The 27,813-nt window shown below is 41.0% G+C and overlaps 1 protein-coding gene across 1 annotated transcript in view; it reads right to left on the bottom strand.

Moving 5' to 3' along the window:
• The window catches only part of SLC13A4 (solute carrier family 13 member 4), a gene marked incomplete at both ends in the record, with an annotated part of 30,946 nt that extends 6,170 nt beyond the window's left edge, over positions 1-24,776 (bottom strand). The window contains 10 exons of the mRNA XM_083860290.1: positions 338-439; positions 9,648-9,767; positions 10,909-11,099; positions 12,391-12,468; positions 13,189-13,228; positions 14,852-14,906; positions 15,625-15,806; positions 16,009-16,145; positions 18,693-18,821; positions 24,612-24,776. Coding sequence (XP_083716416.1) covers positions 338-439; positions 9,648-9,767; positions 10,909-11,099; positions 12,391-12,468; positions 13,189-13,228; positions 14,852-14,906; positions 15,625-15,806; positions 16,009-16,145; positions 18,693-18,821; positions 24,612-24,776 — 1,199 coding nt within the window. The remainder of the gene's footprint in view (positions 1-337; positions 440-9,647; positions 9,768-10,908; positions 11,100-12,390; positions 12,469-13,188; positions 13,229-14,851; positions 14,907-15,624; positions 15,807-16,008; positions 16,146-18,692; positions 18,822-24,611) is intronic.
• Positions 24,777-27,813: the final 3,037 nt, after the last annotated feature.

Raw genomic sequence — 27,813 nt, 5'->3', positions numbered from 1 at the left:
GAGAAGGGTTCCTTTAGGGTTCAAAGGTCATCTGAGTCAAGGTTTGTCTTTGAACTCTGGAATTCAGAGTTCAAATTCAAATACATTCAAATCTTTCCCTTTTTTTGCTTTTTCTTCAGAAATAGATAAGTGAGTTACATGTTAACACTCATGCTTGTAACAAAGTCTTTGATTTTAGTTCATTTCTGCATTTAGTTCTATTTCTATCCTGGAAGGGAGGAAAAAGAGCTGAGAGTTTTAGAATAAGCTACATGAGCCCAAGGCAGCATGGAGGGCAATAGGAAACAATGGTTCAGCCTAGAGAGGCAAAATCCCAAGGAAGACAGGTCTGGTTTACCTAACATTTCCCAGTTTCTTATATTCCTCTTGAATTCTTCTCTCTGACATTTCTTCCCGTTTGGTCTTCTTCTTCTTGCTCACAGAACAAGTCTCTTTAAAACTGAGATAGCACAATAAAATAAGGAAAGGGCATAAAGAGAGAGGGAAAAAGTAGTTTAAAAAACCCCCAGCAATTAGGTAGACCGAAAATTCTGGTATCAGGGACTGTTGGGAGAAGATGTGATTGGGGCAAGGCCTGATGGCAATGGGAAAGGAAATAACTGCGTGTGATATTTGATTAATCTGGTTTCAAGTTCTTTTAAAATTCAACTGTAGACGTAGCTGGAAGGTCCCCAGAGTGCTCTGACTCATACTGAGTGGTATCTCCAAGCCATCTTGAGCTATGGCTGGGCTCCCTCTGTGTGAGCTTCCTCAAAGAGCTGCCAGAAACTTCCAAAAGCTATGACTAGTGTCTGTCATCACAGGGAAAGACTGGGACAGAGGTCAGCTATCAATAGTAATTGTTCATGGACTAACTATCCTTTCCGGTTGGATCTTGGTTATCCAACATATTTGGGGCCTGCTCTGGCTTTTGAGACCATATTTGCCTTGAATATTCAGGATTCATAATGAAGAAAAGCTGTGCTTGGGATCCCATTAGCTGCCACAACCTGTCTGCTTCTGCTTATACTGCCATAATAATAGCTGAATAATTTCTAATTTTATAATTTCTAAACCAGGCACAGCCAGAAAAGCACCACAGAGGCCAGGGGAGTCAGTCTGGGGTTCTGTCCAGGTGAAAAATGCCTATACTTCTGCCAGGGACATGAAAACATGAGCATATTTCCTAGCTGGATGTATTGATCCTCTTCTACATTTGTATGGATGTTGAGTTCCTTAGTTTATTTAGTTTGCCTTCATTCTATAAGAAAGCATGGACATTCTTAATTCAAATTAAGATGCTTTCAAGCCCACTTTAACCCTCTCCTTTTCTTTTTTCCAGAAAGGTTATCTTGCTGTGCTTTGAGCCACAGATCCCTGCTTTTTCACTCCAGCTGTGCCCTCTGTCACACAGAGGTGTAACAGCATCTAAGCCATTCTAAAAGAGGCAGCAGCAGTGACTCAGGTGCCATGGCAGCACAACTTTTACAGTTCTTTTAGGTGATAATAGGTACTTCTATGATTCCTGTTATTTTAATATCTCAGTTGGTACCTGATAAAAATGAAAATTAAAATGTTTATCCTGTAATGTAACAGTGAAAAGCCACCTCCATGGCACCTTCCTCCCAGACCACCTTAAAAACAAAAAGAACCCGTTCTCTTCAAAGACGCCCGGCACCGCGCCCCCCCCACCCCAACGACGGAGCGGGAGGAACCAGCGGAGCCGCCGGCTCTGCCGCCGACGGAGGGAGAGGAAAGAGCCGGCCACCCCCCCACCAGGTTCGGCGCAGAGAAACCCTGGCCGCCCGCAGCCGCGGGGAAGAGCAGCCCCAGCCCCCAGCTGTTCCCCCGTGCTGGAGCCGAAAAGAAAAGCCCCGTCCGCCCGCAGCCGCCCTGCTGCCCGCCCCGGGCCAAACCACTGCCCTGTTCCAAAAGAAAGAAATCCACGCCCGCCACGTTCCACCCCCCACCTCACAAGCCCTGGCCCGAACCCCCGCAAACGTTGCCGCCACTGTGAGGCAGCGTGAGACCGAAACGCCATGACTGCGGCAAAACTGCCACGCGGCTGTAAGAGCCTCCAACCGCCCGTCCTGGCTGATCCTGCATGCAAATAAAGGACTCCAGGTGCATCTCGGGATAACGTTTAACACCAAAAAACCCTTATAAAATAAAAACCAAGTAAAATTGAAACGCATAAGAACTAATGCTAAGCCGTGTGGACCCTGAAGGATCAAAAGAGCTAATTTCTCCAGTTTTGCTTACTAGCTGTAAGTTAAAAAGACCAAACCAGAGGTGAGACCACAAGAGAAAACAAAGGGAACTCAGGACTCTGAGGTTGCTCCCAGCGAGGGCGAGTTCTCCAACTCTGTTGAATTGCCTGCAGCAGAGCTGAAAAGGACCCTCCTCCTTCACGGCGACCACGGGCAGCCAAAAACCCCTCGAGCAAATATTAAAAGAGCTGATCAATAAAGGCGTTTTATGGAGATTAATATTTTCTCTGCCCATTTTTATTCATAACAACTGGGGACTCGTCCGGGATTGGCAACGCCCAGAAGAGGACCGAGACGGGAAGGCGCCGCCCACCTTGGACCTCCTGGACAGCTGGCCTCCTGGACCAAAGAGGACAACGCATGCCAGCCTCGAGGGACAACCAGCGAGGACAATGCACGCCAGCCTCGAGGGACACACGGCAGCCACAAGGGGGCGCCATTGAGGAGCACCGGGTAAGTATAAACTCGGTGGCGGGAGCAGGAGGCGGACGATTGTGTGTGTGTGTGAGACGGGGGCCGTTAGCACGGACCCCCGAAGCGAGTGAGGACTCCTCAGTACTGCATTTCCACCTCTTTGCGAGAGGAGTGGTCAGGACCAGGAGGAAGCGAAAGGAAACAGAGTGAGAGAGGCGTCTCCAGGGGTGTAGGGGACCCCCCTCCGGACGTGCGGAGGCTAGATAGAGTGTGAGTGGCACGTCATAGAGTAAGTGGTACTGTGGGTTTCCCCTAAACCTGTAGGGGCAAACCACCCAGGTCACCTCAAGTGTGCGGGGAGGCCAGGGACAAGTGTGTGAGGCACGCACCACACCGACGCAGGAGAAAGGGTGGCTAGGGGCTGCTCCCAGGGACCTGCAGGGGTGTGGGGAGAGCAAGAGGTACTGGCCGAGGTTACCAGGGGCTGCTCCCAGGGGAGGGGTGGCCAGGCTGAGGTAACTGACGGGGTACAGGACGGTCACATTGGACGGGGGTGCTAAAAGGGAGCACGCTACCGGGTGTGAAGAGTGCATTGGTTGGGGGTCGGATTAGATACGCTACCGGGCTTGAGTGTGTCGTGTAAAGCGGGGGTGGCCAGGAGTGCCATGCTACCGGACACGGAGTGGTAAAGCTGGTCAGGGGTACTTAAGGCCGGTGCTACCGGGTGCAGTGAGTGAAAGTTAGGGGAGTTCCAACGTGCGAGGAACTTGACGATAGGGCGAGTGAGTGAGTCGCATACTGTGTGTGTGTATCCTGGCAGAAGTAGCGTCTGGAACTCTGAGCCCAGGTTGACTGGCTGCTTACGGGGATACGCCGGACGCGCAAGAGTGAAAGAGGGTACCGGCTGGGGTGGTGACGAAAGCACCAGGAGTGCTGAGGCCATTGACGGGTACCGGGGGCTGGCTGTGGCAGTGGTCGGGGCCCTAAGGGCGGGTCATACGAACTGCTTCCAGAGCTCACGAGTGAGTGTGAGTGAGTGAGTGTGAGTGAAAGAGCTTTCAAAAAATTTTGAATAAATTTTACCAAGTAAGAATGGGTACTTGGATAAGTAGGCCTAGAGAGGCTGAAGTACAAAAAGAGAAAATACCACACATCCCTCCAGGGAGCCCACTAGGAAAGATGTTAGAACAGTGGGACAGGGAGGAAAGTACTAGAAATTTAGATAGGATCAAGATGATCCATTATTGTATAGAGGTATGGCCTACTCTGGGTTTACCTGGAGAATGGCCATGGCACGGAACAACAGACCCTTGGATGTGTGCTCAGTTAAATCAGCATCTGAGAGCCCAAGGTGACAAAAAATCAGAACAAGTGCAGTATGCTGCTTGTTGGGAAGAACAAAGCAGAAATAGAGAAAACATAAAGATTTGGAAGTTACAGGGGAAAAAAGAAAAAAGTGATAAAGAAGAGAATGGCCCCATCTGGGATCCACTTAGTTACTTACCTCCCCCTCCCGCATATCCAGATATGCCCCAGGTTCCCCCTGGAAACCCCTTCCGACTTCCCCAAACTGTAACCCCTGTTTCCCTCCTACCTTCAGCCCCAAGCCACCCTCAAATCCCTCAAACTAATTCCCCTATTCCTCCCTCTACCAATACCTTTGCCCCCTCCCTAACCAGCCCTCTGGTGAGTCTCCCCCCATCCAGTACTAACCCCTTCTATACAACAGAAATACCCCCAGTTTCCCCTAACAGTAGCTATGTTTTTTCTCCCTTGCCATCCATGGTTCCAGCCCCACCTGCAAACTGGGAACCAAATTTGCCCACCCCAAGCATAGAGCGTCCCCCTGAAAATAATGCAGAGGGACATTCTTATAACACAAGATCAAAAGCTAAGCTTTTTCCCTTGAGAGAGGTTCCAACGGGCGGAGTTGCTGGAGGGGTGGGATTTGTAAATGCCCCTCTGACAGCCTCAGAGGTCAGGAACTTCAAAAAGGAACTAAGAAACTTAGTAGAAGATCCAGTGGGGGTGGCTGAACAGGTAGATCAGTTCCTGGGTCCCAATACCTTCACGTGGGGGGAAATGAATTCTATATTCAGAATTTTATTTAGCCCCGAGGAGATAAGAATGATTCAAACAGCAGGGATACGGATTTGGGAAAGGGAGAATAGAATAGGGCCCTCAGGTGAACATAAACTGCCAGTAAGTGATCCAAAGTGGAATCCAAATAGGGAAGAAGACAGGAGAAATATGGATGATTATCGAAATTTGATAATCAAAGGAATTAAAGAGTCAGTCCCCAGAAGCAATAACTCAAAACTTGCATTTGATAGTATGCAAGGAAAGGATGAGACCCCAGCCACTTGGCTGAGCAGAATAAAGCAAAATTTCCGAATATATTCTAAGATTGACCCAGAAAGCCCTGAAGGCCAGGTGTTACTTAAAACACAGTTTGTTACAAAGTCCTGGCCAGATATTAGAAGAAAATTAGAAAAGATGGAAGACTGGCAAGATAGAGGAATAAATGACTTGTTAAGGGAAGCCTTAAAAGTCTATTTAAGAAGGGAAGAAGAAAAAACCATAACAAAGGGAAAAATCATGGTAGCTGTGGCTAGAGAAAGTGTATCTAACCAGAGTTTACCCCACCGAGAGGATAGGAAGCCAGTCAGAGGGCAAAGAAATAATCTACTACCTTGGGTGACCCCAAAAAGACAAGGGGAAACTTGGAAGTGTTTCTATTGTGAAGGAATAGGGCACCTCAAAAAAGATTGCCAAAAAGTATCATTTGATGAGGCAATCAAGAGAGAAAAAGATATATTAGAAAGTATATTAAATGAAAAAGATGATGAAACTTGAAAAGTCATAAAATGTATGACTTTCAAAATTGTATAAACCAAATTGAGGGAACACAGCTAAATTGGCTCAGCTGTTTGTTTGCCTCTTGCTCTTCTGTGAATTAAAACCTGGCCCCAATCTAACAGAAGAGCTTTCCCTTAAAAAATGTTTAGACTTCCATTCTTGTTAACCCCCTAACCTAGGAGGTTACCAAGAAAGAAAAACCAAAATCCAAAAATCCCCAAACTTCTCCCCTTAATTCAAATATCACTCCATTAAACCCAAAATATAAGTCCTTTCCAGGTGCTGCTAAAGACCAGAGTGAAAGGACCAGCAACACCACCTCCAAACATCCTGTCCAGCACAGACCTTTCAAAACATCATCCCCCATAGACTGTTGTTTCATATTCAAACTCTTCAAAAATGACTTTCAAAAAACACCCAGAAACTCAGTGAAAAAAACCCTACATATTGCATACAAGAAGTTTTTTTACTGTTTATATTAGTGGTTGTGATATTGTTGTTAAAAGTTTGTTGTTGTTATTGTTGTAATGTTGTGACTGAAAGCGCATATCAATCACAAAAGCTGTGGGATTGTTTGTTGTTTTAAATTAGTATAAATTATTAAGAAAATTACTACAAAATTTAAAAATCTCTCATAGAGCACAACCCAAAAAGGCTACCTAAAAGTTAACAGCCAAGTGTGAAAGTGCAAGAGAAAAACTCTAGAAACTGAACCCGGAGAGCTCCTAGAACCAAGAGGCAAGCCCAGGTGAGACCAAAAAAAAAAAAATGAGACAGGTTCACACTGGACTCTTGGAAAGACTCATGATAGTCTGAATAATGAGTAAACCCATGAGAGGAGCTGGTTCAGAGAGGCATTCCCTCATCAATGATGAGAAGAACTCAAAGTCCTCAATAGGAGTTTATATCAACCCAAACCACACTTGCTTTGCTGATCTGCAACTCTCAACCTGTCAGGATGAGAAAAAAACAATTAGTCATAAAAAATACTGCCACCTTTGAGCAAAGCCTAACTGGAGAGTGCTCTATAAGAGAATGGTTTTAGCTAGGAAAACCTCTTAGTAAGAATTTGGTTATTAGTTTGATTAAAAAAAAAAAAAAAAAAAAAAAAAAAGCTACAAAAAGTCCCTAGTAGTCAAAAATGTAGCCCAAATTCGGATTCCTTTTAACACCAAAAGCACCTCAAAGAAAGCCCCCAAAATTAAACAAAAAATGACAAAACAAAACCAAGCTGTGATTAATATGAGCAAAGTCCAAACTTGAACAAATAAAGTTAAACCCCAAAAACAATCAAAAATTATTACCATAAATAAGTTGATGCAGGTTAAAAAACCTGATCAAAAGAAAAGAGGAGGGAATTGATAAAAATGAAATTTAAAATGTTTATCCTGTAATGTAACAGTGAAAAGCCACCTCCGTGGCACCTTCCTCCCAGACAACCTTAAAAACAAAAAGAACCCGTTCCCTTCAAAGACGCTCGGCGCCGCGGCTCCTCCCCCCCACCCCTAACGACGGGGCGAGGGAGCTGCAGCGGAGCCGCCCGCCTCAACGCGGCTCCAGCCGCAAAGCAGTCGGCCGTCTGGCACGGGGAAATCCCGACCCCCGCAGCCAGCCGCCGCCGGAGCAAGAAAGAGAGAGGAGCCGGCCGCCCCCCAGGTTCAGCACGGAGAAGCCCCGGCTGCCCGCAGCCGCGGGGAAGAGCAGCCCCAGCCCCCAGCCGTTCCCCCGTGCCGGAGCCGAGAAGAAAAGCCCCGGCCGCCCGCAGCCGCCATGCCACCCGCCCCGGGCCGAACCGCCGCCCCGTTCCAAAAGAAGGAAATCCACGCCCACCACGTTCCACCCCCCACCTCACAAGCTCTGGCCCGAACCCCCGCAAACGTTGCCGCCACTGTGAGGCAGCGTGAGACCGAAACGCCATGACTGCGGCAAAACTGCCACGCGGCCATAAGAGCCTCCAACCGCCCGCCCCGGCTGATCCTGCATGCAAATAAAGGACTCCAGGTGCATCTCGGGATAACGTTTAACACCAAAAAACCCTTATAAAATAAAAACCAAGTAAAATTGAAACGCATAAGAACTAATGCTAAGCCGTGTGGACCCTGAAGGATCAAAAGAGCTAATTTCTCCAGTTTTGCTTACTAGCTGTAAGTTAAAAAGACCAAACCAGAGGTGAGACCCCCAAAGAAAACAAAGAACTCTCAGAACCCTGGGAATGCTCCCAGCGAGGGCAGGTTCTCCAGCTCTGCTCAATTCCCTGCAGCAGAGCTGAAAAAAACCCTCCTCCTTCACGACGCACGGGCAGCCAAAAACCCCTCGAGCAAATATTAAAAGAGCTGATCAATAAAGGCGTTTTATGGAGATTAATATTTTCTCTGCCCATTTTTATTCATAACAGTACCTCACTAAGCACCCAAGCTGTAGCACTGGCCAAAACAGTGCTCTCCCTTGTATCTGCTGAAGGCCAGACTAACAAAGGAATTTGCATTGCTCAAGATCCAGACAGGCCCTGACTGGTCAACAAAAGGACTTAACCAGGATTTTCATTTCACATGGGCAAATATGTAACTTTTTTTTTTAGCTCACTTAGCACTGCCTTTCTTCTATAGGTGTTTTAAATTTCCTTGCAAATCTTGCTGTTAGACTTTAGTAAAATCTACCAGCAGGGAGAGATGAGGCTGGAAGAACCTTCTAGGCTGATATAGAAGGGCTATATGGTTTATAAAGGACAGTTCTGTAGTAACTTCTACCCTTAGCTCTTTGCTGGCAAAGATCTTTTGATGGGCCCATTCTCTTTGACCCTTGACCTGGTCTAGGGCCTTAAAGTCTGAAATGCTGCTCCAGCTAAGCGAAGTAAGAACAGACAGATGGCACAGGGCATCCTAGGAAAACAACATGATGGGGATTCATTAAGCATTTATGCACAAGCATTAAGCAGCTGTTTCAACATATTCTAAGTGCTTCCAGGCTCAGGAGGATGTGAAGGCAGAGTACTGAAGCCTAGCTTCCAACACAATATGTTCTTTAATGAAGTGCAGTGAATAAAAGTCAGAGATTAAGGTGCCTTGGAATCAACTAGTACTTCTCAAAAAGTCAATAATGCTGCACTCTCTGGTATTATTTAGAACAACATTAATCAGCATGAAGTCTTGGATGCAACTTGGAATTTCAATTTTATTTTTTTTAAACCAAATTAATTGAGGTTCATGTTAGGACCTGTTTCTTCTCAAGATTAAAAAAATGGCAGAGGGAATTTATATTAGCCTTTTAATTTGGAGCTACAAGACTCAGAGACTGACTGAGAGGGGCATGGAGCCACTCATCTGTAAATTACTTCTTCAAATCTAGTCAAGGTCAGCAGCAAGCAGAACTCATTATCAATTTATTCATTGTCCTGGGTGAAATGGTGATGTCACTTCAGTTTACTTTTATGAGTAAACTAAATCAAATTAGAGGCCAATTTAATTCTGAGGAAATGTGTCTGCATGGCAATTTAATGCAGATTAATGAATCCATTCTAAATGCACACATTTAGGCAGTTTTCATTAACTTCGTAAAGACAATATGTGAAACAAATGAACTAGAAGACTGAAACTTTTTTCTTATTTTGGAGCTTAGGAACTTACTGGTATTTAATGTGTTTGTCTCTTAAGCTGTGAGTCCCTTCCACTTTAAAGAGAAATATGTATGGAGTCTATTTACCTTAATTTTAACTGGCTTTATGTTAATTTAATTTCTTTGGAGGGAGATCTGAAAAGTAGCTTGTTCACTTGCAGTTATTTTTCTCTTCATCTTTTAAACTGTACTTTTTAAAAAGGATTTATAACAAGATTTTTTGATCCACAAGGGAATCCTCATCGTTATAAGAATGAAAAAAGCCCAAACCAGTACAGATTTCTATGAGCAATACCTGGGCACTTCAGTCTCAAGCAGTAATACCCTACATTGCTGTCTATACAGGGCAGTTAAGCAGTGAGATTTCCTCTGGTAATTGATCTGGCAAGAAGAAGGAAATTATGCCTCAAATTCTGTCATTTGCCAGTCAAAACTTCTTTATGAGACATGTTTGAGAGGAGGTGCAGATGCCCTGCTTTTGTAATCCATATATCTTGAACAACTTTCACTCACTTGCAGCCCAAGAACAGCCAGTGCAGCCAGAACCAAGTCAGCACCAACATGATGAGGGAGATGGGGAAACTGAACAGAAACCAGGTTCCAAAATTCACCACTTCAGCTTTTGGGTACTGGCTGTAAATTAAAAAAGAGGATGCATGAGAAATTAAAACATTAAAGGAACAAGAACCTGCAAGAGTCTTAGTTGCACACACATCTGTAGGCACATTTATGTCATGGGGTGATAAAAAAATTCCATCAGTTTGCATTTGCAACAGCTGCATTACACGTACAGAGTGAAACCAACAAATGCTATAACTTTCCAAACATTTAAAACCAGATAGTCTGGATTGTCTGACCAGCTCCAAAAACACTTGGAATAGCTGCAGTGAAACACCATCTCTACCTGTGGTTTATATTAAAGCTTCTTTTAGTGTTGTCCGGCTTCAGAATGACTTCACCAGAACCTCTTTCTATGCTTTCTCATGGGCCACACAAATATTGATTACATTATTTTGTGCTTTGACAAGGATGTTGGATGTGTGTGTTTGATGCAACTGTCATAAAAGCAAGGTCTTGGAAAATTCTGTATAATCTAAATCCTTGAATTAAACATGACTTCTGAACTTAGTCTTCTTTGCTACCACCTAAGAGGGAGAAATGAGAGATGTCAAGGCGTTAGTGACAGCAGTAGATGGTCAGAATCAGATCTAAACTTGGATGTGTTTCTGTGTATGAGAAGTACCACAAGTCTTCTGACAATCATGTTTCTGACATTGAAACATTCATGTCTTTGAGAGCTCCTATGATAAGGGAAATACTTAGGGGATCAGAGAGCTTCTCATCTTCTCTGAAGCAAATGTATAAGGCCACATATCTAAGTTGTTTTGGGGTGGTTTTTTTTGCAATTACATGTTGAACAGCTGTTTTTATGACATTTCTTGTTTTGTCTTCCTTGTTCTATCTTCATAGCTTTAGTGTATACTTTTCCAGAGTGCCTGCTGCCTTCAAGATAATCAGTATGTCAAATCAAAAGAAGTCGCTGGAGAAACTTCAATGTTACCACACCCTGAGGAGTTTTTACTTTTCATGAGAGAAAGACATGGATATGTATTAGCTTTCAAACATTACCCATTGGTAATAACAATAGAGCAGACGAAGAAGCAAATTTTCCTTCAGAGAGAGTGTTCTTACCAGGGTTCCTTGAGGTAGGAAATGACCCACAAGGATGGTGATGGCTCACCCACCGTTCTCACCAAGTCCCAGTGTCACTTACTTGTTGAAGTGCTCAAGGAATATGAGGCTGGTGGAGGTGCCTATGATGGTGGTAAGCCCCCCGATGGTGGCTGCGTAGGAGATGCTCAGGGAGAGGCATTTGCAGACCATGTGGTCATGCCTGCTCTGGTACCGGTACTTGCTGCCCAGGCTGAGATCTGAGGGCTCAGGGGGCAGGACCAGGAGCTGAGCCTGTGAGGGGACACATCCACAAGCAAAGCAGGTGATCAGAACAGCAGCCCAGTTTGCTCTAATGCCAGAGTGATTCGGGGCCCAGAGGAGCAACAGGTTTGTGTAAGAGAGGCCAGGTTTTTCTTCACAGAGATTAACTGGGATCAGTACTGGAAATTTGTCCCAGGGCCTGAAATTCCCTAGTCTGTGACAAAAATGTAGGACAAGCAGTAATCGGACTTCTGGCTCAGATCTGGGTCAGCTCCAAGTCTGACTGGAATATCAGTGGGATACCAAAAGCCTTTGAGGGCTGCAGGGACAGGGTGCCAGCACTGAGCAGAAGGAATCCATAATCCTTGGGGCTTAGGAGCAGCCACCACACAAAGGTTTGGTGAACTTTTTGCACTTTTATTGGCTCAGGGCCTCTAACTAGGGATGGAGTGCTGGGGATCTCAAAACGGCATGGAAAAGGCCGAGCAATGGGAATATGGAAGGAGAAGATGCCAGAAAATTTTTCTCCAAAAGAAGCTTTCTTATCAACAACAGGAAACTGCCTATGTTGGTAGATCAAGTCCTTGTACTGGGAAAAATGGTACAATATTTCAAGGAACTTCTCATGCAGCCCATAATTTAAGAATGACGAAAAAGGCAGCAAGTGATTCAGAAAGGCTTCTTACATTTACTAATTTGTATTATTATTATTTTTTTAACTGTGAATGCAAATTCATGGGTTGATATTAGCCTATTCTTTTGTGGACATAAACTTATGCCATTAGGATACTAAAAAATTGTCACCCAAACAAGCAATTTCTTCTTGGATTCACTCAAGAGAAGTAGAAATACCAGAATGAATTGATTTAATGGAGGATTTTGCGGATGGATATTTTGAAAGACAAAAAGAAAGTGGATACTAAGAGTATCTAACAAAGTGGCTGAACAGATTCATGGTCTGTGCCTGCTGCTTTTTTGTTCTGAGTAGGGTTTTGTGTGCCAGGGGTTGTTATTTTTGAGTTGGGCTATTTTCCAAGGAGGATTTGCAGAAACAAAGTAGCTATTACAGTCAAATAATAAAGGAAACTCGTGATCACATTACTGGATGTAGAGCTAAATAAACTGTCCCAGCCACTGGGGAAGGGTCTTCTGAACATACCTGTGCTGGTTGCACCTAAATGGGAGCAAGAACTGGCAAAGAGTCAAGCTGTGGCTGTAGTGAGATGATGGAGAATGATTCCTTTCAAGGAACAAATGTGAAACAGTGGGGAGCAGGTGATATTCACATCTGTCTTTTGTCTCAGGTCTAACATTTCCTTACCTGAGGTAGGTGCTGCCCATTGCTTGTAGAATTCATTGTTCCAATAGGGTTGGCTATCATGTGCACACCGTTCATACTCTGCAAGGAGGAAAATGCCTTTGGATTAGCTTTTATTGTGTTCCTCGGGACACTTGGAATAGAATTTGTGAGGCTTTGTAAAGGTATTGAGTGGTAGGCTTTGGGGACAAAAAAGGAAAAAGAAAAAAAGTATCCAAAACTAAAAGAAAATCCAACCAACAAAAAATCAGATGTTAATTTTATGCTAAGGAAAAAAAAAGTTTTAAACCCCCTGTTTTTTTTTTTTTATTTTAAAGTGATTTTAAAATCAGATTATGAGATAAGGTTTTCTTCCTCTGCCATATAGGAGACTCTAACAGATCCCTTGAGCCTGTGACTTTGTGATATGTGCAGGCTGCTGTAGCAACTGAGAATTCTCAGCTTCAGAAGCTGGCAATACTGGAACAACAAAAGATCATATCTGAATTTGCTAGAAACCATTTGGAATTGTTAGTTCGCTGACTGGATCTCAGATCTCCAACAAGGAGTTGAAGAGACTTATGTTGTTTTGTACTTACATTGTTGCTGTTACAGAGCTAATGTTCCCCAACTGATTTGTGCAAGCAGGCTGACAGGTTAAATGCAAAGCAGGACATTCTGCAATATCTACTTTCTGCCAACAACCACCACACATTTGAAATAAAAGGATCAGAGTTTTTTTTCAGAGCTGGGTGCATTTTGCTCTGTGGGTTCCTGCATTAGAAGACATTGTAGCACAGAAGATACCACCAATGACAATACCTTTGAGTGCATCAAGGAGCTGAAGTCAGTAGTAGTAGCACTAAAAACAAAGAAAGGAAAAGATACTTTAAAAATGTCTGTTCATCCAGCTCCTGAAAGAGGCACACATCATGAGTAGGAGGGGCAACATTTGCAGGAGAACTAGTGCTTACTGAAATGCTGAATACCACTTATTAGAACCTCTTATGTGGGCTCTTGGCCAAATAATAAGAGTCATTATTATGTTTCATAGTTCAATCTCTAGCCGTGTAACAGTGGAGTTCCACCTCCATGCAAGAAAAAATTTGTTTCTTGGTAGTATTTACCCCATTTTAGGAGAGGACTCCATTCCCTGTGGAGTGAATCACCAGGCAATCCAGCATCACCGCTGTCTGTTCTAGCCAAGTTCTTTCTCTGCCAACTTTTCCAGTGCTGTTTTGAGTACCTACCGGTACCACATTAATGGCTTCCCTAAAACCTGCCCTGTGTGGCATGTGGATCATGCAAACAATCTGCTGAACTCATTTCCAGATGTGCTACTTTTCCTGCCAATTCAAAGCTCTTTTTCAAGTAATCCTATTTTAATAATAAATGTGTATGAAATATCCCACACATACCCTTCAATGAGGTTTAAAGATATAAATGGCACAATGCCAATCTGAAGATTTTATTCTATATTGCATAGAAAATATGGCTGAGATAAAAAGAAATAACAGAGAGAATATTAGAAAACCCCAATATTCTCTAGACTAATAGGAAAACTATTTAGATCGTGCAAATTAACTTAAAGTCCTCAACCTGTACTCTTTGAATTATAATATTTGTTTTAAAGTAAATTAAAATTTAAAGTAAAAGAAATTTGTTTCTCTTTTATTTTGAACAGTTGCGAATAATGCAGAAGGAGCTCAAAAAGGGACTGTGCAATTTTGTTCTCACACTTCATAAGATGCTCCTCAGAACTGGCTTATAATAAATGTTTAGGACATTAGTTTTGTATACTTTCTTGTATGTCTTGAGCTGATGGTTAATTAGATAATTTAACAAAGAAATTAGTCCTTCACTTGATTTACCCTTTCCCCTTACTAGATTCTACCCTAAATAGAAACTAGTGTTTCAAACCTCTGAAGAAATTTGTCTATATTTAAAGAAACCTTCTACAAATTTTGTAGAGGAGGGTGTTTTTTTGTGGGTTTTCTCTCCTCCCATGTCCCCTCCCCTCTACTCTCATCTCTTTCTTAAATGCAGGCAGTTCAGACTTTCTTCAGGAATGCTCTGTAAGTGATGTCCCTCTGGATATGTCCTGTGGGCAGTCCATCCTGTACTTGGATCTTCTCCATCACTGTTCCTTCAGGGGAACAGAAATAAAAATCTGTGGACAGCACTTTCTTACACAGCACAAACTCTCTCTTCAAAAGAGCTTTCAAACCCCCAGAATTATTTTCCTTCTCCCTAAAATATCCATAGTGTTAAAAAATACATAGATACTGCAAATTTTTAGTGAGATCCAGACCATTGCATTACTCTCATTTATCATGTAAGCCTTCCTTGTCAGTCATATGTGAAACATTAACTTGTAAGGTTTTGCTTGCCCTTCCTGGCTCTAACTCCTGGGTTCATCTCATGGCAACCTGTGTAGGTTGTGATGAAAAAATGTCCAGTCCTGGTGTACAGGGTTCATTCTTACTCCTCATTGATGAAGATAAGCTCCAGTGAAGGTCGGCCATGCTTTTCACCGAGACCTGCAACAGAGGAACAGAGAGCAGCCCTTGGAGTAAGAGCTGAGCTGAGCCCCTGCATCACACCTGGAGGCACTGCTGCAAACAAAACTTGTCCAAACAGTCTCAGGTGCTCTCTTGATGTGGCATATTATTATTTTGTATTGTACCAATCATATGCATCCAGTAATTAAAAGACTATAATACCTGCATGTAATAGACAAGGTTGGATGAAATAACTTTCAGCCTGGAAACTGTAAAGTGAGAGAAAAAAAGAGATTCTTTTCTTCCTAAACCTTTTCCTTCTGGGAAGGAATAAACAAAATGTACCTTAGAGCTCTTACCAATTTTTTATTATTGGATTGTCAAGGGAAAAATTCTGAGCCTCTTCTAAATTTCCTAGACTTTATTCCCAAAGATTTCCTTTCTTTCCTTTCCTTTCCTTCCCAAAGATTTCTGTAAAATCCTACGACCAAGAGTTTATGACACACAGCTACAGCAGATGCCTTAATTCAGTATAAATAGTTTCCCAGGTCCTAATCTTCCATCACTTTCATTTTTGAAAGGAATATCAGAGTACAAAAAAATAAAAAAAAAAAGAGTATATATCAGTGTTTTTGGCAGTATAAGTCAGACAGCTCTGACTTTGATAAAATTTGAATAGTATTTATCAAGTCTGGTCACTAATAAACAAGGGAGAAAAGAGTGGCCAATACAATTTATGTATTATTTATACAAATACCTATTGGCTTGTTTTCTTCAGCAGTGGTGCTGCCTGCAGTGGTGATGACCTCACACTCCTCCTCAGCATTCACCAGCTCCTGGAGCACTGCCTCCACAATCGGCATCACCATGGCTGTGCTGGAGGTGTTGGAAAGCCACATGGAGAGCACTGTGGTGCAGCACATAAAGCATAGGAGCAACCTGGAGTGCCACATATAGAAAAACAGGGAGTCAGGAGTGGCAGAAAAAGGAGGGGAAAATTTTCAGGCTTTCAAACCTAAGGAAAGATAGGTATAAAAATGCCCCAAACCAAGGTAGCTTTTGCCCAAGGATGGGAAGATCAGAGTGGTTTCAAGCTGCTGCTCTCAGCCTCAGACTACCCCAAAGCCCAAGGTTCACTCACATGCCTGGCTTGGCTCCAGCCATCATCACCATGCGCAGGGCAATTCGCTTGTGGAGATTCCACTTTTCTACAGAAGCTGCCACACAAATCACACCCATGAGGAGCAAAGTTGTGTTCTTGAAATATTCAGCAGCCACCTGTGTTAAGGGCCAGGGGAAAGCAGTCAGTTAAAAAAAGCACACAGAAAGCATGCAGAATGAGAAGAAATATAGCATTCCTCCTTAGAGTAAGAATGACAGGGTGCTGGAGAAAATGAAGAATTCATAAATCAAAATATTCTCTTTAATCTCTTTCTTGTTGTGTTTACAAATAAGGCTCTATCCCCTATTGTTTATAAGCTCCTCAGTTTTGAAGAGATCAAGAGAAATGTTGTGTTTGCAGGCAGGATGTTCAGTTCCTGCAGTAAGTCAGTCACACTCAGCTAGGCTCAGATGGAAACAAGCACAGACAAAACTGAAGGCAGTTTGTTCATGTGCTTCATCTGCTTTTTCATTCTGGAGGTATTGTTGTCTATCTTGCCTATATTTATTGTGTCTTGTTCAGCTTTTGGGCAAAATGTGACATCCCTAGAGCCTACAGTGTCAGAAAAAAAGTCCTTTGGGAGTTGCTCTTTGAATGCAATAAAAAAAAGGTTGGTATATTGCTGCAGTGGTCCACAAATCCTGTGCCAAAACTTGTCACATTGGAAATCCATTTCCATTTTATCAGGAGAAGAGAGAAAAGTTTCAAATAAAAGAACTTTAATTTAAAGACAATGAGCAAAACCCATCACTTGCTCAGGAAAACATTCAGAGACCACCTCCAAAGCAGGAATTGTGAATGTGTGTCTTGCTAAAATATGAAAAGATATTCTGTGAAGCAATTGCAAAAATGATAAATTAAGGAAACCATAAAATTCTTACACAAAAATACACACATACTTCTGTAAAAACAAATAAAATGGGAGAAAATAAAAATTACAGATAGATGCTTGGGGTCTATCAAAATTTTTCATATCATTTTGATGCGATCCTTCCTAGGCTGTTGCTGGAATATTTTCCAAGAAACATAATTTCTTCAGTTTAAAACTATTTCTCTAACCAAATGTAGGTGCCAACATTTTAAAATCATTAATATCAAAGGAAGCAATATTTTTTCCTTTGTTCTCAGTTATACTGATGCTCCTCCATAAAGTGCAAGAATGACAATAATGTTATTTTGTGAAATCTGCAACAAGTTATATAATTATTGACATTTATTTAATAAATCTCTATGATGACTAAATAGACTTGGCCATCCTAGTTGTGTGCCAGAACTTTTAAATATCATCTTTTGGCTTTCTTGCGCTTGTTTCTTTCCCATTAACTTTCTTTATTTTCCTGATACCTTTTCAAAAAATAATGAGGTGAATGAAAGAAATCCATCAATCCAGCAGCATGAAGAATCTGTGGTTTTTTTCCCTTTATTTCTCTCATAGCCATTTTAGAGAAATAAGTAAATGCTAATAGTCATATTAATCCCAACATACATATATATGACACACTGGTTCGTGTTTTTAAGGCCATGTGAGTAATTTGTAGCTTAAGTAGTAATTTTCTAGGCAAGAGTCACTCTAGAACTGCAGATTTGAAATACTGCAACATCTTCAGACTTGTTTATTTTTGAATGCAGGGATTTATTTCAGTTCGTAAGGAAAATAATCCCTTCTTTGTAGTAGTCTTACTGTCACTTTATATGCTATTGTGCTGAATTCCTCTCAGGCCAACATTAAATTTCCTTCTCCAATGTGCTGCCAAATTTTTAATGAAAATTCCCAACTACTTTACCTTTATGTTATGAAAAAAAGATTGTGAAAATACTGAATTGTGTTGGTATGAAAATGTATCTCATTTTATTACAAAACTTGGGGGAATAAGCAGTCATAAAACTCTCAGCTTATGCTTGTCTCTATCCATTTATGGGTATTCCCAGTGCTAGATTGTGAAAGAAATCCAACAATTTTATGTTTGCTACATATTCCTCTGCATTCTTATCTGTATTACTTGTTCTTAAATCAAATGTGCTGTCCCCTCATGCCCCCCAAAAAGATGGAAAATGGTAGGAGAAAAAAGTTGTAGAGAAAATAAAAGAAATTCCTGGCATATAATGACAGAAATTAACATTCAAAAAACTTCAAGTAAGCAAATTCAGGACTGATCATTGAGGCCTTTTTATACAGTTACTCTTTTGCCTGAGAACTCATGGCTATAGTGCAGCAGGAGTTACAGCTTTGAAAAAGGACTAGACATTCACCTGGATAACAAAATTATCTAGTCTTTTTCATTAAATGGTAACTCCCATTTAGCATATGTAGCCTCTTGCCTTATATGACATCCAAAAAAAATCAAATTGGAAGGAAACTTTACAGTGTATCCTACAACTGCTGTTTTCATGGATTTGAGGAGGGCAAAGGTGGAATCCTTTGGTGCAGTAGGTTTTGGTAATCATTGAAAGAATGGACATCTCTCCTGGCTAATAGAGCCTGTGCTGTATCCTATATCTATCTTCAGATGAAGAAAGAGAGAGTGGGACCCAGTTACACATTGCAAGATGTCCACTTCTACCTCCCACACCTCTAAATCTTGCTACTGCACTGAGATATGCCTCATTCAAACAATTAACTGAGAGTGAGAACATTAGATGACAAAAACACACAAGTATCTGACCTCACTGGACTTCATGACCCCAAAGAGAGGGTACAGAAAAGCAGGAACCAAGGCTGCTGCCCCAAGAGGCACTGCTTCAGAGACCCAGTACACAGCAGTCACGATAAGCACGTAGGCACATGAAGCTTCCTGCAGGGACAAAGCACAGAGGATGAGTGTTGCTGCCCCACCACGTGCTGTGGGAGCCCTCTGAACTCACCCGTAGGATTCTTCAGACTTTGGGTGCCTGGGTTTAAAAAAAACAACAAAAAAGGCCTTCATTGGGACATCAAAAGGTGGAGCTTTGGTTGTGAAGCCTTGGCTACCATCTGAAAAGACCGTGTCAGAAGATGATGCTAATGAAAGTTTTCACATATAAGACAGGGCAAAGTGTTGGTATAAGACAATTAATCAGCAAAATAATGGCTTCAAATGCATTTATAAATTTGTTTGATTTTATAATCCAATATTTACCAAGCATTCAATCGCCATTCCTCAGATTTGAGCTGTTGACCTGTTATCTCTGCATGTTTTTGTCTCCAGTCCTGGACAAAGACAGGAAATGTTAGTTTTCAGGACCAGATTAGAGTACCCACATTTTCTATAAAACTGCCTAGTAGTTATTTTGGGAAATGCTCTGGAAACTTGGTGGTGGTTTTTTTTTTTTTTTTTTTTTTTTTTTTTTTTTTTTTTTTTTTTTTTTTTTTTTTTTTTTTTTTTTTTTTTTTTTTTTTTTAAACAGTGTGCAAACACTTTTGTTAGCTGGTTTTATTTGTTCAGGTAATTTCTACAGATCTTTGGAAGAAGACCACAAGCCTGCGGGGTTGGAGGCAATGGATGATTAGAGTTAATAAAACAAATCTGCTGCTGTCCAAGGTTCTGGTAGAAAAAGGCATGAGAGCATCATGGTGCACAGTCATGGGGAGCTGGGATATGATGAAGAAAAGTGGTATCTGCTGAATATTCTTACAGGAAAACACAGCTAGTGAATGGAAGTCTTCTGGTCCATTTCTAAGATATGTCTTTATTTATGGCACTCAATGAAGTTCTCCTTATGCTCAGTTTGCTATACTTAGCAATAGTTTGAATATCTAGAAACCTGGGGATATCTGCTGATAATAATTACAGGAACTATCCTCAAGAAAAGGTTTTTCCTTCAAATGCATTTATAAATTTGTTTGATTTCATAATCCAATATTTACCAAGCATTACCATCACTTCTCAGAGAATTAGAATTTCCTTTCTCAAATCTGAAGCCAAGTCCTGTGTTGGCCTTAACCTGCTGTTCCTGGGCAGATGGTAGGTCTGCATTGATTTTCTTCAGCCATAAATGTATCTGTTCTTCATTATGCACCAGATGTTCCATATGAACTTATTGAGCATATGGAGTCAATGGCTATTGTTTAGAAAATTCACTGTTCAAAAATGCTATTTGAGTCTCTTAAAAAATAATTTTATATATTATACATCCATCCTGGCTGGATGACTTCTAAATAAAGCAGCTTTCAAGAGGTCACACAAGCAAGTCTCACAGATCGTTGTGCAAATCGAAGAGCATGTTTTACATTTCATTGTTTTCAATCAGTTTGTGAACAAGGTGCTGTAAAGCCGGGTGAAATTATACAGGGATGTGGGTTCAATGGAATGAATCAATAGCTTTTATTTAAATTCATCTTTATAGATGCCATTTCTACATTACCTCTAAAAAAGAGCCACGATCAGATGTTCATCTTGGTTTTTGAAGTACAGCTTATAGTAACAACAGGCAGAACACAACCCAGAGAGGAAAACAGGATAGACTGATATGTACACCATTTCCTTTACTTGTGTAAGAATTGAAGCTGAAGTTGCACAGAAGCTTGGATTTAAATTAGTTGCCAGATCTTGCTCTGACTCCTGTTTCAGAAAAGTGTAACATTAAACAGTTATAATTCAACAAATCCAAGTTAGGTTTATATGGGATATTGGGGAATATTTCTTCAGTGGTAGGGTGGTCAGGGATTAGAATAGATTGTCCAGAGAGGTGGTGGATCCACCATCCCTAGAAGCTTTCAAAGGACATGTGGATGTGGCCCTTGGGAATATGGTTTAGTGGTGAACATGGCAGTGCTGGGTTAGCAGTTGAACCTTGTGATCTTAGGAGTCTTTTCCAACATTAGTTATTCTATGACACTGTGATTTTATTAATCAGGGCCACTAAAATAGCTCAAATAAATTTATAAGAAAACCTAACTTCCTTTGAGCAGATAAATGCCAGTTACTTGAGAGGTTATAAAGAGTATCTGAAAGGCTGCTGGAGAAATTTAGCTCTGGATTAACCAACTTGCTGCTCAGTCACCTTTAACTACATTATACCTCAGGGTTGATACTCCACAGAGAGCAGATCATTTGGCCTTTTTTGTGACCTTATGACTCTGACACATTTTAAATTTTTGATTAGTTTCTGCTAACAAACTACTGTGTTTTCATGGGCTCTGTATGAGGTCCAGAAGTTGTCTGAGGAGAAAAATATCTTCTAATAAAAGATGAATCAATGATTTTTATTTTAAAGCAGTCCAAATGTAAGATCCAAGGGGTATGTATGGCCAAAATTAATAAAATTAATTTCATCCTAACCTGAATCCAACTCTTTTCCTCACTCCATAAATGTACTTCTCTTTGATTTCTTTGAGTGATTCTTATATTTGATTACTCTGTGTGTGGCATAAAGTAGGCTGGTAGTGAAAATGGAATATGACAAAGGGAAGTTGCATCTCTACCAAAATCTTACTGGGATGGGCACTAAGTCTTTGTGTTTCCTATACATTAGGCTGTAATCATTTTACAAAAGCAAAACAAAAACAAATCCCAAATAAACCCCGTTTTTAAATGGTACAAAACTGTAAGCAAGTGCTGGGAAAGCCAAGCCTGCTAATCTCCAGTAAAAAACTTAATCGGCTTGTCTGGCAACTTTATTTATTTTCTCAGTTTGTTTCCATGAGAAACCATATTAATCTCTTCTGTTTAATTGAACTGAGTTTATATATTTAATAATGGTTACCAGAGCTACTAAGTGTTACACTGAAGCAGTGGCAATGTAATTTTAGCTGTTTCACCCTCCTCACCTGTTGTTTTACAGCTGAAAATTTCTGTTAAACCTACTTCAGAGCTTGAAGCAGGGAATAGGAAAACATATGATGGCTGAAGGGATATCATCTAATTATCTGCCTTCATTCAGTCCCTTAGGTGAAAAGAAAAGAGGAACTGAAAGGAAGCCAGGGCTAAAAACTGCACATAAAGGGTCATGCATAAAACTTGTGTAACTAAAATATCCAGGGATCTCAGAATGATAAAAAGGAAGAACAAAGTCTATGTTGGAAATTTGCCCACTTATTTGCCCTCTGCATATCTTGCATGCAGACGTGGGGTTAAGCTCTGTAAAGAGGTAGTCCAGCCTCTGGAATAACATCCTTGATTTTATGGGATCATACTGAAATTCCACCCTTCAGCTTGTGTAAAGAAAACCAAAGGTGAATAAAAATATGTCAACTGTCGCTCTTCAGAGCATGTTCTCTGCTTTAGGGTCCATTCTGCTGATTGGGCATATCAAGACGCCAACATCCCCTGACACTGCAGGTCTCACATCTCTGCCAACAGCTGACTCTCAGGAGTCATCCAAATGCCCTTGACTGGGTGCAGTGTGGCCACAGGAACAGTGGTCACAGAAAGCATGTCCCCAAGTGACTGAAATAATGTGGTGTGCCTTATGGTATCTCTGCTGGCTTTATGAAAAAAAAAAAAAAAAAATGTTGATAAAGATTACAAAAAAGAGGCAAAAATGCTCACATGTCACTGTAAACAATGAAGGAAGTAAGGACAGAATGAAAAAGACCCTCAGTTTGTAAAGCACACACTTTTTTTTTACCTGAAAGGCATTTGTCTATGTCCAAACCTGTGTTACAAATTCAGTTATAACTTCGGACGGGGAAAAAGAATTCAAGCAAATTTTCTCAAATGTATTTTTCAGCCAACCTTTTTTTTTTTTTTTCACAAAATAATATAAAAGAAGCTGTGGACTTTATTCCCATTAGCAGCATCTGCAAACAATTCTGAGTCCTTGTGCTCCTTTTGATCTTTCTTGTCAGTACACATGTAATATTTCTTTGACATTTCCAGAGATGTACTGGTATCATCAAAGAAACTGCAAGCTGATTCCCTTCAGAAATGCAACTATAAATGACCTGGTAATTTCAATCTCTATAAAAGGCAAAAGACTAATATAATTGTAAAAATACAAGCATGTGAGCAGGCATCAAATTCTGTCTTCATATTTAAAAAGTAATCATAGTCATTGGGTTGTAACAAAGTAAAATCTACACAAAAACACTTGAATAGTGTATTGCCATCTGAGTTTACTTAGTGTAGGTGTTTTCTTAATAGCACTACAAACATTTGTCCAGTTCTTGAGCAGATTGTCAGCTGTACTTTACCCTTTGTGGTCACTCACATATGTACAGTGTGGATGGAAATCTCCACTGGATGGATTTTCACACCACTTTGCAGTAAAGCAGCACCACAGGGTACAGAGTAATAGTGCAGAGAGGACTGTAGTGTACAATAGCAATTCTTGCAGCAATCAAATCAGTAAACTCCTGCTTCAGCACCCAAAAGGTGCTTTACAATCCTCATGGCTGAGCATGCCAGGGAGCACCCCTTTTCATGTCACTCTTCCAGTGGCATCCGGGGAAATTAAATCCTTCTGTAAAACAAGGCTCTGTGAAAGGGTGAGCCTTTCTGTTCCCTGAAGAGCACAACTGTCTGCTATTCATTCCCTCTCTTGAGATAAAAGAGATGAAAAAGTGCTGTAAGGGAACAGCCAAGACACATTGAAGTTCAAAGCAGGAAAACTCATAGTGCAACATACAGTTCAGTGGTGCTGGAACATTTCCTTTCCATGAATCCTGGTTTATTTTCCAAACAAAATGTTACTGATTTGTTTTTGAAACCAGCTATGCAATTTCTAATCCTTTACATTTCTATTCAATAAAGTACTAGTATTCATAAATCCCCTGATATTTTAAGGAAGAATTAATCTTTAGCAGGGTAGAGGATGGGACAGATATTGCTGCACCTTTTGGACAGATTTATGTCTAGATCTATGGGGAAGGAGAAGTTGCAGATTTTTAATACATTGCAGATTTTGATAAGTTAAATATCACCACATGTCTAAGTTAGGAAAACATTGCAATTTTATGGGTTACAACTGCAGAGATGTGCAAAGAGAGGACTTTACCATGTGATCAATATATTCAATATCTCCAAAGCAGTGTCAGGAACACAGCTGTTTTCACTCCTTTCCCTGGTCTGTGTGTTAAGCAGAGGATATTCCTTCCTTTGCATTTCTGTGTATGTCTCCGTGCCAGCATTTCTGAGCCAACGTCAGAGCTGCAATGTTCCAGCAGAGGTGCCTACACCTGCTCTGGAGTAGCCAATGCCATCATTGTCACTGAGTCCTAGTTCGTGCCTCACCTGAGTTGCTGTCTTTATAAACCCACAATAAACTGAAAGTCCTTCCATGCATACTTATTAATAAAAAAACTAAAGACTCTTATAAGGATTCCTTTTAAAGACCTCTCACTAAATAAAATTTCATGGATGTGTGTTTCCCCTTTCACACAGATATTATTCTAGAAAGAGAGCCATCATTTCTGCTTTAAATCAGTGATTTTCTAGCTTCACCTGGCTCTTCAGGTCTTCTTGTAACATGACTTAAGGTACTTCTAGCTCTTGGTGATGATTTCTCAGTGACCCCCACAGTCCTTCAAATATGAGTCTTTGATTTTTCTAAGACCTGTGCTTCTTGATGTCTTTTTGTGACTTTTTGCACACTGCAAACTTAATCAGCAGGACTAACTGCTGCACTTGGAGGCTTTGTTAAAAAGAAAATGAAAATGTACTTACATTGCTGGGGTATACGAGTGGCAGAGGAAGCAGTAGAAGTGGAATGAGAACAACAAGCAAGAGATTTCTGGATTGGAGAATCTCCTTCATCACTGCCATAATCCTTCTGGTGGCTTTCTTCTCCTTCAGATTCTTCTCTGGTTCTTCAGATATGCCAATTTTCATGCCACGTTTTCCTTCACCTGTGCCTGGATTTCCCTCAAAGATCTCTCATAACCTCATCTCTTACCCCACAGTCACCAAAAATATCTTTCTTAGTTTATTTATTCTTCAATCTGTTGTTTTGGAAAGGTTTTTTGATTAAAAAATCATTCAGTTTATGTAGGGCTCACCAGCACATCTGAACTATTATCATACCATAACATGCAGAGATTTGCAATTTGGAGCATAGTGATCTTTTGAAAAATTTTCTTTTTAATTCAGACTCACAGCTGTAGATGTGTTGTATCCTTATTCCCATGCTGTATAAAGGTTTTTTCTTCCATCATCTAGTGGTGTAATTTCTGTTTTCATTAACCAGGCAAGATATGAGTTGAGGTGCTGCTTTTCCTCTGCAAATACAGTTTCTTTTCTGCTGGAAAATTACTAAACCAAACTATTTTTCAGTGCATAGAAGAAATTTTTCAGGTACTTCTTTAAAGAAAAGACCAACCCCCTCCTTCATTTGCAGCTCCTTTGGATTTTATTTCTTTGCTTCTATTTTGTATCTACCTTTACCCTACTTTTGCCCTGAGCTTGGAATTCACAGGGCAGTAATTCCAACATGGATTATACTTGATCTCAAGACAAAAAATTGTTAAAAAGCTACAGGCAACTCTAATTCACCAATGAGGACTGCAGAAGGTAGAAGTTGCCCCACCCATTGTCCCAAACCCAGTCAGAACATTTGAGAAAATCAATAGCCTTCTGACATTCCCACAGATATATAAAAAGACCTTTTTGAGGTGGCTGAACAGTTGGTTATTATTTCAAGGCCCCTGTACTGATGATAAATAAATAATCGTTGTTTTCTGCACAGTATCTTTTGTATTCATGTTTCTTCCATCATGACCCGTGAATGTCATTAATTCATGAGGCATGGGCTGATCTCTGTACTGACTTGTGTGCCCTGAGTAACCAATCGAGAATTTTTAGACTTCCACTCCTGTCTTCCAGGGGAAAAAAAACACAACCAAACATTTCTCCAACTCTTCTGTTATTAATGCTTTTTGTGGGGCAGAAAGCACTGGAACTCAAGGATTGAATCCATTGGCTGGTTACGTGCATGATTTGTAGACAGATAAATGTATATTTGCCCTGTTTCTCATGGGAAGAACACATCTAGGATTTTCCATGCTCTCTAAACTTGTTTGCCTGTCCTCTGCCCACCTTCTTCTAGTCAGTGACAAACTGAGCTCCCCAGAATGGCCTGTGGTGCCTCTGTGACCATGAGTGCTGGGAAACTGGCAAATGCAGACATGCAGAGGAGTTTGATGTGCAGGGTGAATTCTTCCTGAAATTACTAATTGTATCTCAGACTTCTATACCTTGAAACTTCCATCAAGCAACAGAACCTTGAGACTTTTCAGGTAAATTTAACAACTAGTTCTGGAAGAAAAGCTATAGTTAATGTGAAGATTTTGGGTTGGCCAATACAGCTCAGGATCTCTTTTTTCAATTGTTTCAGAGAAACTAAGTAAATAATACACAAAAGGTCTAAAATGTTCATAAAATGAAAAACTGGTTTATTTAAAATGGAAAAATATAATCTTATTTCATATTTTTCTGATGTATAAGGTCAAAGAGTGGATAAAATGTGCCATTTAAAGGTAATGGTTTTCTAACCTTTGAGATAAGAACTGCCCATAAAGGAAATTCAATCCAAAGTGATAAGATGAAAACTGAGATAGGGAGAAGGCAACTTACACCTGCATCTTAAGCAATACTGAGGGAGGGAAATGTCCTAAATCCAAAGAACTTCCCTGAAGGCAAAGTGCTCCTTTCCACCTGAACTCTGGAAAAGGGAGGCACTCCCATTTCTATTTGTTGTCTCCTTCAGAGGGAAGGGCTGTTCCCTCTTCTCACCTGTATGTTGCTCCCATGAAGAGTTTCACAGTCTGAGATAAAGCAATTACTTAAGCCAAAATTGCAAAATAATAAATCTGCTGCTGAAATCAATACAATGCAAAGGCGAGGAGCTTTATGTAGAATGTTTTCATTATTACATTGAGAGTCTCTGTTAAATTAACCTGGGCAGTCCAAGCACTTTCTCAAGGAATAAATCTTTTTCTTACATTACATACAGTAAAAAAGAGGAGGGAAACAAACTCATAAAACCTTTATTTTCTGTTGAGGAGATAAATGCTTCAGCTACCAATTTGTAAGTACAGTAAGATATGTATGCCATAAGGAATTATAAGATATTAGAAATTATCTGTAATTCTTTTTTAAGGGATATTTTTTGATTAGTAACCTCTGCTGGGCAGTCCTGTTGTGGGGTGAGGAGCATGGCTGGGAGGTATTTCTCTGATTGATGACTGCTAGCAACTAATATTTGCTCTAGTTCCCTTTCTTGCTATTTTTGCAGACTTGGAGTAGGTGGCTATGAGGCATTTATGAGTTGCCCCAGTTCCAGGCTCTTCCAGCAGGTGGTGTTTCAGGGAGCCAAGAAGCAGAGCTGAAAAGGCAGTATTGCACTCTGTGGCATTTCCCCTTCTTGTGTTTATAAAGCATGGTGGAGGAAGAAATCCCAAGCAGATCATCAGTGTTAAAGCTGAGGGCTCAAAAGGCATGTGGGCAGGAGTGTAAGGCTGCTTTGGGGATGCTGAGCTCTGTGTGTGTGCAAGCAGAGGAGACAGAGATGTTTGTGACCCACAGCTTTGTGGCTGAGATTTGCAGTTTCCTTTGTCATCTTCCAGACAGGCTTTGAAGATGGGCAAAAAAATTCCTTAGGTATAAAAGTGCACCTACACATATGTGTGTCTAAATGAATGTGCACACCAGTACACACAAATCCAGAAACTCCTGGGGGAAACAAGACTGACTCTGTCTTTTATAAGCCCTTTGTCCAGCTGCTAATGCCATGGCCAGACTGCCCCCCTAAGGGTGCTGTGATTCCATGTTCCCACAGGTCTTTGCCAAACCCAGCGTGCTCTAACTGCTTGCACTGTGCTCTTTGCTGTGCTTATGGATGGATTTTTCAGCTCCTTGAGGTACCCTTTTT

Source organism: Zosterops lateralis (genome assembly GCF_965231275.1).
Source record: "Zosterops lateralis genome assembly, chromosome: 4".
NCBI lineage: Eukaryota > Metazoa > Chordata > Aves > Passeriformes > Zosteropidae > Zosterops > Zosterops lateralis.
Note: the sequence above shows the minus strand (reverse complement) of the source record. Positions and strands in the feature narration are given on the sequence as shown.